The 11,433-nt window shown below is 55.7% G+C and overlaps 1 protein-coding gene across 2 annotated transcripts; it reads left to right on the top strand.

The window, feature by feature from the left end:
- Nucleotides 1-816: 816 nt before the first annotated feature.
- On the top strand, nt 817-11,359 carry DDX39A (DExD-box helicase 39A). Of its 2 annotated transcripts, XM_003807080.5 has the most exons (11): nt 817-954; nt 6,959-7,170; nt 7,505-7,632; nt 8,580-8,672; nt 9,006-9,189; nt 9,844-9,962; nt 10,305-10,436; nt 10,533-10,642; nt 10,731-10,875; nt 10,994-11,141; nt 11,226-11,359. In XM_003807080.5, exons 2-11 carry the CDS (start codon nt 6,963-6,965, stop codon nt 11,240-11,242), a joined length of 1,284 nt encoding a protein of 427 aa, XP_003807128.1. In that variant the 5' UTR covers nt 817-954; nt 6,959-6,962; the 3' UTR covers nt 11,243-11,359. The 2 variants fall into 2 exon arrangements, with proteins under 2 accessions (XP_003807128.1, XP_063456028.1); XM_063599958.1 differs by having other exon boundaries at nt 822-954; nt 10,994-11,359.
- The last annotated feature ends 74 nt before the right edge of the window (nt 11,360-11,433 follow it).

Here is an 11,433-nt window from a genome sequence, read left to right as displayed (position 1 = left end):
CAACTCTCAAAAACACTTTGCTGCGGCCAGGCAGGGTGGCTCATGTAATCCCAGCACTTTGGGAGGCGGAGATGGGCAGATCACATGAGGCCGGAGTTCGAGACCAGCCTGGCCAACATGGCGAAACCCCTCTCTACTAAAAATATGAAAATTAGCCAGGTGTGGTGGCGGGCGCCAGCAGTCTCAGCTACTCAGGAGGCTGAGGCAGGAGAATCGCTTGAACCCGAGAGGCGGAGGTTGTGGTGAGCAGAGATCGCGCCACTGCGCTCCAGCCTAGGTGACAGAGCCAGACTCCGTCTCAAAAAAACAGCTTTGTTGAGCAAAAGTCAGACACAAAAGACAACCTATTGCATGCTTCTACTAACGTGAAAATCAAGGAGACAAAACTATCGTGGAGCGATAGAAATCCAAATACTGCAAAATGTTCTGTCCATTTGAGTCATTCCAAGCTCCCTATTCTTTTCAGAGCCTACACTGTGGAGGACCCCCAGGCCGCAGATTGATAGCAACTGGGACAGTTCTGGTTTCAGCGCCCAGCGCAGACGCCACTCTTCGAAAGGGTGGGGCACACGGCAAAACGCAATCATCTGGTCTTCAGTTATCAGTACTAAACATGGCGGCTCCCACCGAGCACCACACCCAGATCACCAGACCGCGCGCTGTCGGAGCCAGTCTGTCGGCTCACTGGGGCGCGCCTACTTTTAGATTGACCAATAAACGCGAGGCGTAAGGCACGCCCTCTTTCTTCCCGTCTCCGCCAATAATCTCCCGGTCCCTTCCACAGGACCCAATCACCGCTTCGGCCTCTCTTGAATGAAAAGGCAGCGGCCCAGTCAGCAGAGCAGCAGCCCGACGCAAGAGGCAGGAAGCGCGGCAGCTCGTGTCTGAGCGCCCGGCGGAAAACCGAAGTCAGAAGTCTCTCTTAGCAGCACGCGGAGAAGAACGGGGAGCCAGGTGAGCAGCGGATCCCGGGCGCGGGGCCGCGGTGTGGGGACGTCTGAACTGAGAGCGAGAGGACGAGGGGAGACGTTGGGATCTAAGGGGAGGAGGAGAAAGGGTCGCGAGACGGTGGGGGCGGGGCGGTTGGTGTGTCTGAGCGCTGTGTGTTGGCCGTTGGGCACCGGGGCGCATGCGCTAGGGGTGGGCCAGCCGTTGGCGCGCGGTGCTCGGGGCTCGGGGCCCGCTTCTCGGAGGGGCTGTCATGGCCTACGGCGCTCCGAGCCCCACTTGGAGTCTGTCAGTTCGTCCGAATAGACCACGCGGCGGCCTGGGGCCATTTGGAGAGGGACGAGGGGGTGACGCCGGGGTCTGGGGCCTGGGTGGGAGAAGTTGGAGCTTCCAGTTGTCAGGGGTTTCTTTGGGTCCGAGGGACTTGATCCCTTTCCCAGTCTGCCTTCTTCTTGGTCTACTTTTTACGGGATTCGGGATTCTGAGATTTAGAGCAAATAAGATTTTATTTTGGAAGGCCGGGCGCGGTGGCTCTTGTAATCTCAATACTTTGGGAGAGACCAAGGAGGGCGGATCACTCGAGGTCAGGAGTTCGAGACCAGCCTGGCCAACATGGTGAAACCTCGTCTCTACTCAAAATACAAAAAAAATCAGCCGAGCGTGGTGGCGAGCGCCTGTGGTCCCAGCTACTCGGGAGGCTGAGGCACGAGAATCGCTTGAACCCGGGAGGTGGAGGTTACAGTGAGCCGAGATCGCGACACTGCACTCCAGCCTGGGTGACAGAGCGAGATTCTGCCTCAAAAAAAACAGAATGAAAAAAAGATTTTCTTTTGGAAATAGGAGTCCCCAGGTGGGAATAAACTCCGGGGTGGAAAGCCTGCCTGGGGACACTTGAGGGTAACTGGGTACACGTGGCGTGTCTGGGTTGTGAGTTCCCCACTGTCACCTTTCAAGTTCATGTGCTCCTGGCGCCGTAGCGGTCATGGCCACCCACTTTGGGCGGGGAAAACCCCGCCGGATCCTTTCCTGATCTAATCAGTTTTGAGCTTTAGATCCTGTCCAGCCCGGTTTCTCGAAAATTTTATCTTAGCAGATTCGGTTTACCCCAATTTATTTATTTCTCTCTCTCTCTTTTTTTTTTTTTTTTGAAACAGAGCCTTGCTCTGTCGCCCAGGCTGGAGTGCAGTGACACTATCTCGGCTCACTGCAGCCTCCGTCTTCCGGGTTCAAGCAAGCACATCCGGCTAATTTTTGTATTTGTAGTAGAGACGGGGTTTCACCATGTTGCCCAGGCTTGTCTCTAATTCCCGACTTCAAGTGATCCGCCCGCTTCGCCTCCCAAAGTGCTGGGATTACAGGCATGAGCCACCACGCTGGGCCCCAATTTCTTTTTTTAAATTTATTTTTCTTGAGAAAGGGTCTCCCTCTGTCACCCAGGCTGGAATGCCATGGCGCCATCACTGGCAGCCTCGACCTCCTGGCTCGAGCGATCCTCCCGGCACAGCCTCCCAAGTAGCTGGGACTACAGGCCCATGCCACCACACCGGGCTAATTTTTTTTTTTTTTTAATTTCTACTTATTTATTTTTTAGCCTTTGCTACATAGAAGGTGCCCCTTGGGCTATGTGTTTTTTAAGTTTTTTTAAGTTTTAGGGTACATGTGCACAACGTGCGGGTTTGTTACATATGTATACATGTGCCATGTTGGTGTGCTGCACCCGTTAACTCGTCATTTGCATTAGGTATATCTCCTAATGCTATCCCTTCCCCCTCCCCCCACCCACCCGGCTACTTTTTTAAAAATTGTTTTTGTATAGACGCGGTCTCGACTTATTGTCCAGGTTGGTCTCGAACTCCTGGGCTCAAGCCATCCTCCCACGCTGGCTTCTCAAAGTGCTGGGATTACAGAAGTGAGGCACCATGCCCGGCCTGCCCCAAATTTATTTCCCCACCAACAAAACAGCTTTGCTTTATTTCCTTAAAATACACCATCTCTTGGCCACCTAGATTTGGAGCCCAGAATAGACTGTGGCTTTTCTCTACCCATGGATTGGTCAGGGGATGTTCCTCTCTTGTGGCATGTCCCACCCTTTCTTTCCTTACCTCACGCCCCTACCCTGGTTACTTCTCTTTTATTTGGTGACTGGTTTTCCCTGCTACTGGTCTTAACCTACCCCTTCATCGGAGGAGTAAATTACAGTACTCTTGGGCAGATCCTGATTGAGTGGCTTAGCTCCAATCTAATTAGCAGTTCCCTATTGCTTAACAAGTACACAGGCCCAGGCTGGGCGTGGTGGGTGGCTCATTCCTGTAATCCCAGCACTTTGGGAGGCAGAGGCAGGAGGTTTGCTTGAGTCCAGGAGTTCACAACCAGCCTGGGAAACATGGTGAAACCCTGTCTCTACTAAAACAAAAATTAGCCAGGCGTGGTGGCATGCACCTGTAGTCCCAGCTACACAGGAAGCTGAGGTGGTGGACTCACTGGGCCTGGGAGGTCGAGGCTCCAGTGAGCTATGATTGCACCACTGCACTCCAGCCTGGGTGACAGAGCGAGACCCTGTCTCAAAAAACAAAAAAACAAACAAACAAACACATGCCCTGTGTGGCTGACCAGCTCTTCCAGCTTTGTCTTCTGCCCTGACGCCAGCCAGCTAGTCCTACTCTCCATACCCCAAAAGGCTCTGGTGCTTTTCGGACTGACCTTTCTTGGCTCCTGTTTTCCCTGCTGCCTGGGAAGTGACCCCTTCAGATTGCCTGTTTGAAGGGTCAGATAAAGAGACATGTTCAACTCTGCCTGAACGCCTTTATTCTAGTTCCATTTATTCAGCCATTGCTATGGAGTGCTTATTAGCTGTTCTCACAGGGCAGGGCTGACTGGAAGCGGTGCTGTTTTAGTTGGGGCTGTGAGGAAATACCTTTCTGGAGCAAAGGAGGCCCAAAAGAAGTGGGGGATTTGTGACCCTTCCAGGCAGCAGGAACAGCAAGTGCAAAGGTGCTGAGGTGTGTTTGAGACACGGCAGCAAGGCTGGCGAGTGAGGGGCAATGGGGGAGATGAGGTATGAGTATAGAGGAGTCGGGTTAGGAGGGGCCCGGTAGGCTGGCTTTGTGAGGACTCGAGTTTTTTTCTAAGCACAGTAGGAACCCATTAAAAGTTTTGAGCAGAATAGTGATGTACTCTTAGGTTTTTTTTTTTTTTTTTTGAGACAGAGTCTTGCTCTGTCGCCCAGGCCGGAGGGCCATGGTGTGATCTCGGCTCTCTGCAACCTCTGCCTCCTAGGTTCAAGTGATTCTCCTGCCTCCGAGTAGCTGGGATTACAGGTACCCGCCACCACACCCGGCACATTTTTGGTATTTTTAGTAGAGATGGGGTTTCACCATGTTGGTCAGGCTGGTCCTGGACTCCTGACCTCAGGTGGTCCGCCCGCCTCGGCCTCCCAAAGTGCTGGGATTACAGGTGTGAGCCACCGCGCCTGGCCGTGACTTAGTTTGATAGGGTCTTTCTGGCTGCTCTGGGGAGGGGCTGGGGGATGGCAACAGGGAAACCAGGGAGGAGGATATTGGCTTAATTCAGGCAAGAGATGATGGCACCTACATGTCCAGCTGACAGTGGTTAAGCAAAATGTAGTATGTTGGTGAGATGGAACATTAGGTGACCATGGAAAGAAATGAGGCCAGGTGTGGTGGCTCACACCTGTAATCCCAGCACTTTGGAAGGCTGAGGTGGGCGGATCGCCTGAGCCCACAAGTTGGAGATCAGCTTGGGCAACATGGTGAAACCCCATCTCTGTTACAAATACAAAAATTAGTGGTGGCGGGCGCATGTAGCTCCTGCTACTAGGGAGGCTGAGGTGGGAAGATCGCTTGATTGAGCCCGGGAGGCAGAGGTTGAAGTGAGCTTTGATTGGGCCACTGCACTCCAGCCTGGGCAACAGAGCAAGACCTTGTCTCAAAGAGGGGGGAAAAAAAAGGAAGGGAGTACTGATGATGTGGTAGAGCACACTGTGCTGAGTGAAAGAAGCCAGACACAAAATGTCACAAATTGTAAGATTTCATTTATGTGAATTGTCCACAACAACAGGCAAATCCATAGAAACAGAAAGCAGATTAGTGGTTGCCCGGGGCTGGGGTGGGGTGTTTAGGGTATGGATACGTAAAGGGTACAGGAGCTTTTATTTCAAGGTGATGAAGTATTCTAAAATTGCACATGTGGTAGTGGTTGCACATGTCTGTGACTACACTAAAAACCACTGAATTATCTGCCTTAAGTGGTGAGTTGTATAGCATGTAAATATCTCTGTGAAGCTTTTTTTTTTTTTTTTCAGGCTGGAGTGAAGTGGCGTGATTTCAGCTCATCACAACCTCCGCCTCCCGGGTTTAAGCAATTTTTCTGCCTCAGCTTCCCGAGTAGCTGGGATTATAGGCGCCTGCCACCATGCCTGCCTAAATTTTTGTATTTTTAGTAGAGATGGGGTTTCACCATGTTGGTCAGGCTGGTCTCGAACTCCTGACTTCAGGTGACCCACCCGCCTTGGTCTCTCAAAAGTGCTGGGATTACAGGCGTGAGCCACCGTACGCGGCCTGTAAAGCTGTTCTAGTTAATAATAATAATAAGGCCAGGCGCAGTGGCTCACGCCTGTAATCCCAGCACTTTAGGAGGCTGAGGTGGGTAGATCATGAGGTCAGGAGTTTGAGACCAGCCTGACCAACATGGTGAAACCCTGTCTGTACGAAAACTACAAAAATTAGCTGGGCATGGTGGCAAGCACCTGTAATCCCAGCTACTCAGGAGGCTGAGGCAGGAGAATCTTGAACCCTGGAGGCGGAGGTTGCAGTGAGCCGAGGTTGCGCCACTGCACTGCAGCCTGGGTGACAGCAAGACTCCGTCTCAATAATAATAATAATAATAATAAAACAGGTGATAGCAGCTTGGGGCCAGCATGGTAGCATAGGTGAGAACTGGCCAGAGGGCCTTGGTGGGATTCACTGCCTCATGGACAGGGAGGTTGAGAGAGAGAAAACAGCCATTGAGACAATGGAATTGCTGTTTCTGAGCCGGAAATGAGTGACAGCAAGGCCAGAAGTGGCCTAGGATCCTCAGCATCCAGCCTCAGGAAGAATTGTAGCAGCTGTCACCCTCTGCTCCACCCCCCACTGGAGTCTGGGGTAGGGGAGGAGGACGAAAGACAATTGTCCTCATGTTTGGGTCCCTTGCACCCAGCAGGCACTTGGTATGCATTAGATTAATAAAGCAAAGAGGTAGGCAGACTTTGTATTAATTCCATTTTCCATCTTCTCAGCTTTATTTTTATTGGCCCAGGCCCAATAGGAGGCCTTTCATGAGAGCACTTAATTATTCCCCTGTGCAGACCACAGAGAGTGGGAGAAGCTGGGGCTGGGCAGATACTGCTTGCTCTCTCGCAAACTCAGTTCCCACCAGCATCCTGGCAGCCCTACCCCTGGGATCTTTGGGCTCCTGCCCCGTGAAAGCCCAGTGGGTTCCTTGGGGAGTGATAGGGAGGGGGCTTCTCTGGGCTGAGTAGTCTGAGGAGGTTCACTGGAGCTGAGGCTTGCGTGTGGAGAAGGAGGCATTTGTGCAGAGACCTGGGGGCAGAGCATTCCTGGCGGTGACAGCCAGGTTCAAAGGCTTGGGGCAGGGGCTCCAGGGGTCTGAGCAGCTGAACAAGGCTGGGGGTGGTGTGGGATGAGGTGAGCAGGGGTCAAACCAAGGGGATTGCCTGGCCTGTGGTGAGAGTTGGGATTTTAACTCTGTGAGCCATGGGAAGCCCTTGGAGGTGGAGGGTGTTCTGTCTGTGGGTGTGGCCAGCGGGGCATGGGGGAGAGATGGGGTAGCTTGGGGGTGGGGAGGTGGAGACAGGGCGAAGCTGCGAGGTGCAGCCCAGGTAGAGCTGACGGGCTCACTCATGGAAGGAGGCGGCAGAGAATGCCGTTTGAATGAAGCTTCATCATCCTTCTGTGCCCACTCGCGGGACCCTGCCTCTCTCTCTTCTCAGCATCATGGCAGAACAGGATGTGGAAAACGATCTTTTGGATTATGATGAAGAGGAAGAGCCCCAGGCTCCTCAAGAGAGCACACCGGCTCCCCCTAAGAAAGACATCAAGGGATCCTACGTTTCCATCCACAGCTCTGGCTTCCGGGACTTTCTGCTGAAGCCGGAGCTCCTGCGGGCCATCGTGGACTGTGGCTTTGAGCATCCTTCTGAGGGTACGCCTTCTGGGTGTTATCCTCTTGCCCAGGTCCTCACCAAGACAAGACCAGCCCTGCCCGCCCAGAGCGGTGCTGCCTCCAGTGTGCCGTGGGTGAGGGAGGGGCCCGTCCGTCCTGCGGATCAGTTGTGCCCAGCGGGGCCTGTGGCTGCCCTCGGCAGCGGGGCGTTCTGCTTTGACCAGGCGGATACCCCAGCCCTGCAGGTGTCTGTGGCCTTGTCCGGACTCGGCCTCTTCTGATTGCCCTCACTGTGGGCCCCCGGTCAACTGGTGAGGATCCTGCACGGGGGTGCGTCCAGGTTCTCGTCCCTCACGCTCTGCTTCTCCTGCAGTCCAGCATGAGTGCATTCCCCAGGCCATCCTGGGCATGGACGTCCTGTGCCAGGCCAAGTCCGGGATGGGCAAGACAGCGGTCTTCGTGCTGGCCACCCTACAGCAGATTGAGCCTGTCAACGGACAGGTGGGTGGGCTCCTCCCTTCCTGGCCCCACCCTGCCTGTGGCGGTGGAAGTAGAGTAGGCTGGATGGGGTGGCTGACACCTGTTAGCCCAGTGCTTTGGGAAGCTGAGGCTGCAGGATTGCTTGAGCCCAGGAAGTCGAGGCTGCAGTGTGCTATGATCACACCACTGCACTCCAGCCTGGGTGACAGAGGTAGACTCCATCTCAAAAAATAATTAGTTATAACAAAAATTAGAAATTGCCAATAAGCCAAAATAACTGGAAAGTGCCCACAGTTTGCCCCTTGCCCCAGAGGCATCGTTGCTGTTTTGCCGTGCCACTTACCTAGAGAGTGTCCATCTGTGAAGGTTGGGTTGCCCCGAATATAGCTGTCACCACTGTCCTTGCTGTTAGGCCCTGGCTGTCTTCTCCCATTGTCTTGTGTGCCACTATCTTGGGGAGACACTTCAGTGAATTCTGGTGTCTTGCTCCCGAGTCAGGCCAGGTGCACATCTTTGGGCTTCATATTGGCGCCCTTGCCCTCGTTATCTCAGAGCACATCCTGAAGGATGAAGGTGCTGTGGAGGGCTGTGGTGTGGTCCAGTGTCTGATGGCACGGGTGGGAAGACCGGGGCCGCCCGAGTGCCGAGATTCAGGAAATCCTTAGAGAGCCAGGTCCCATGTCACCCAGGCAGGCCAGGTCTAACCATTACATTATGCGGGCCATTTTCTGTTCCATTTTCTGTTTCTCATTGTGGGTCCTGGTGTTGGGAGACAGGTTTCAATAGCTGTGGGAGGGTATAGGGAGTGAGGGGTGGGGAAGGGCCGTGAGAAGTGGGAGGCATTTGGACCGGGCCTTCAAATGGCCTGTGATGTTGGGTGCAGTGTCAGGGGGACTGGGTTGGGTGGACTCTGGTGGGGAAGGGGTTTAGGACACTGCCTAAGGCCCTCTTCTTATGCCACTTCCCAGGTGACGGTCCTGGTCATGTGCCACACGAGGGAGCTGGCCTTCCAGATCAGCAAGGAATATGAGCGCTTTTCCAAGTACATGCCCAGCGTCAAGGTGAGCCCCTCGGGCCAGACTGGACCAGGCGCCACTTGGTTTCTGCAGCTTTGTTAGCCTCGGCTCTGGCCCAGCCAGCATTTACCAAGCTTGGCAGGGGCAGCTGCCTTTGAGGTTTGCGGTGGTTTTTGCTCCTTAAAAGCTTGATGAATTATGCATGGCTCCCAGGGGCCTGCGCAGGTCCCAGCCTGGGGCTGCCTTTGAGTGGAGCCCCGGGAGGCTCTCAGGCCTGCCTTGGTCCCCTGAGGCCTCCTGTTCGCAGGTGCTGGGCCGTGCGGGTCGGGGCCTTGGGCCGTGTATCAGCATGGACCGGTTTCCTCCTCATCCCCATAGGTGTCTGTGTTCTTCGGTGGTCTCTCCATCAAGAAGGATGAAGAAGTGTTGAAGAAGAACTGTCCCCATGTCGTGGTGGGGACCCCGGGCCGCATCCTGGCGCTCGTGCGGAATAGGAGCTTCAGCCTAAAGAATGTGAAGCACTTTGTGCTGGACGAGTGTGACAAGATGCTGGAGCAGCTGGGTGAGTCCTCTGCCCTTGCAGCCCCAGCTGAGAGTCAGTGACTAGGCGGGCCCCATAGCAGGCGGAAGGCTCTTGAGTGGGTCACATGGGCGGCCGGCAGGCGGGGCTCCTGTGGTGATCTTAGGGAAAGCTCTGCTGCTGGCAGAGGGATGTGCTGTTTCTGAGCCCGAGCCGAATGGGACCACGGGGCCCAAGCAAGCCCCCGTCCCTCCTGGACGTAAAGGCATGCGCACATACCTCTGGGAGTATGAGGCTTCTGCCACCTGTTGGGTTGGTTCCAGGCCCCGCCTGCCCTCAGTGAGCCCCGACAGGGCCGGTGGGAGATGGGCTTGTGTCCTGGGAGGCAGCTGCAGCTCTCACCCCAGCGGCTGTCTCTGCCTCAGGCTCCCCTCCCTGAAGCGTGGCTCGAGGCGCACGGGCACGGCTGCTCCGCGCCAGCGTGTAAGTGGATTGCAGCTCCTCCCGCGCCTGCGCTCGCTGGCCACCCCCCAGCCCCTCAGGCACCAGGACTGGCCACTCCCGCGGCTCACTCTGCCCTCGTCACGGTGCCACTGGCTCCCTGGCACAGGTTGGGAGGGGTCTGGGTCTGGTCTGGGGTGGGGGTCCTGCATGGCAGACGCTCATGCCCACCCATGTCTTGCCCTCCCCACCCAGACATGCGGCGGGATGTGCAGGAGATCTTCCGCCTGACACCACACGAGAAGCAGTGCATGATGTTCAGCGCCACCCTGAGCAAGGACATCCGGCCTGTGTGCAGGAAGTTCATGCAGGATGTGAGTAGGGCGAGAGTGGCAGCTTCGGCCTTCCCCAGGGGCCTGGAGCCTGGGGCCCCAGGACACCCGCACGGCCCACATGGCACGGAGGATGCTGGGATGCTGGGAGCCGGCAGAGCCTCCTTTCCTCCCCTCGGTCTTGTCAAACTGGGAGTCAAGCTTGGTCCACACCTGAGTTGGGCCAGAGCTTACATCCAGCTTTTGAGCGATGTTTACTGAGGTCTGGTGCAGCAGGTCCTCTGGGAAGTGTCGCACAAAGGAGTCGCCCACTGGAAGGTTCTGGGCAGGCGAGATGCCCAGAGGTGATACCTGCCCACCCCTCCCACCTCCCTTCCCACACAGCCCATGGAGGTGTTTGTGGACGACGAGACCAAGCTCACGCTGCACGGCCTGCAGCAGTACTACGTCAAACTCAAAGACAGTGAGAAGAACCGCAAGCTCTTTGATCTCTTGGATGTGCTGGAGTTTAACCAGGTGATACTTCCATCAGCCTGTCCTGGGGCTCTGGACCTTCGGGAGGTCACTGGGCCGCAGGGACTGTGTGGCCCTGACTGCCACTCCTTCCCTCAGGTGATAATCTTCGTCAAGTCAGTGCAGCGCTGCATGGCCCTGGCCCAGCTCCTCGTGGAGCAGAACTTCCCGGCCATCGCCATCCACCGGGGCATGGCCCAGGAGGAGCGGTGAGTGCGAGCCGCCGGCCAAGGCTGCAGGGAGCACCACCAGGAGCCCAGTGTCTGACGGCCTCCACTTGTTTCTCCTGCACCCCAGCCTGTCACGCTATCAGCAGTTCAAGGATTTCCAGCGGCGGATCCTGGTGGCCACCAATCTGTTTGGCCGGGGGATGGACATCGAGCGAGTCAACATCGTCTTTAACTACGACATGCCTGAGGACTCGGACACCTACCTGCACCGGGTGAGCAGCCTCACGGGCATGTTGCTTTCCCCTGGCGGTGGGGTGGGGCCCCAGCCCTGCTTTTCCTCAAGTCCTGAGGTAGTATCTGTGGCCTGACCCTGATCCTGTCTGCCTGCAGGTGGCCCGGGCAGGTCGCTTTGGCACCAAAGGCCTAGCCATCACTTTTGTGTCTGACGAGAATGATGCCAAAATCCTCAATGACGTCCAGGACCGGTTTGAAGTTAATGTGGCAGAACTTCCAGAGGAAATCGACATCTCCACATACAGTAAGTGCCTTGGGCAGGGCCAGGGGTCTGGGGCAGAGGGTTCCTCCCCCGGCCCTTCAGTTCACTGCATCTCATGTCTTACAGTTGAGCAGAGCCGGTAACCACCACGTGCCAGAGCCGCCCACCCGGAGCCGCCCGCATGCAGCTTCACCTCCCCTTTCCAGGCGCCACTGTTGAGAAGCTAGAGATTGTATGAGAATAAACTTGTTATTATGGAAGCCTGGCTCCCACCCCATCTATTTCTTGGTCATCTTGGCCTTTCACGGACACCCTGGGCCCGGCCTCTGAATCA

This window comes from Pan paniscus, chromosome 20 (genome assembly GCF_029289425.2).
Source record: "Pan paniscus chromosome 20, NHGRI_mPanPan1-v2.0_pri, whole genome shotgun sequence".
Classification (NCBI taxonomy): Eukaryota; Metazoa; Chordata; class Mammalia; order Primates; family Hominidae; genus Pan; species Pan paniscus.
Note: the sequence above shows the minus strand (reverse complement) of the source record. Positions and strands in the feature narration are given on the sequence as shown.

Excerpts from the sequence above, each read along its gene's own strand:
- DDX39A (XM_063599958.1), top strand. The coding sequence starts at position 6,963 with ATGGCAGAACAGGATGTGGAAAACGATCTTTTGGATTATGATGAAGAG. Across the intron at positions 8,673-9,005 it reads AGTACATGCCCAGCGTCAAG|GTGTCTGTGTTCTTCGGTGG; the intron begins GTGAGCCCCTCG and ends TCATCCCCATAG. Across the intron at positions 10,643-10,730 it reads GGCATGGCCCAGGAGGAGCG|CCTGTCACGCTATCAGCAGT; the intron begins GTGAGTGCGAGC and ends CCTGCACCCCAG.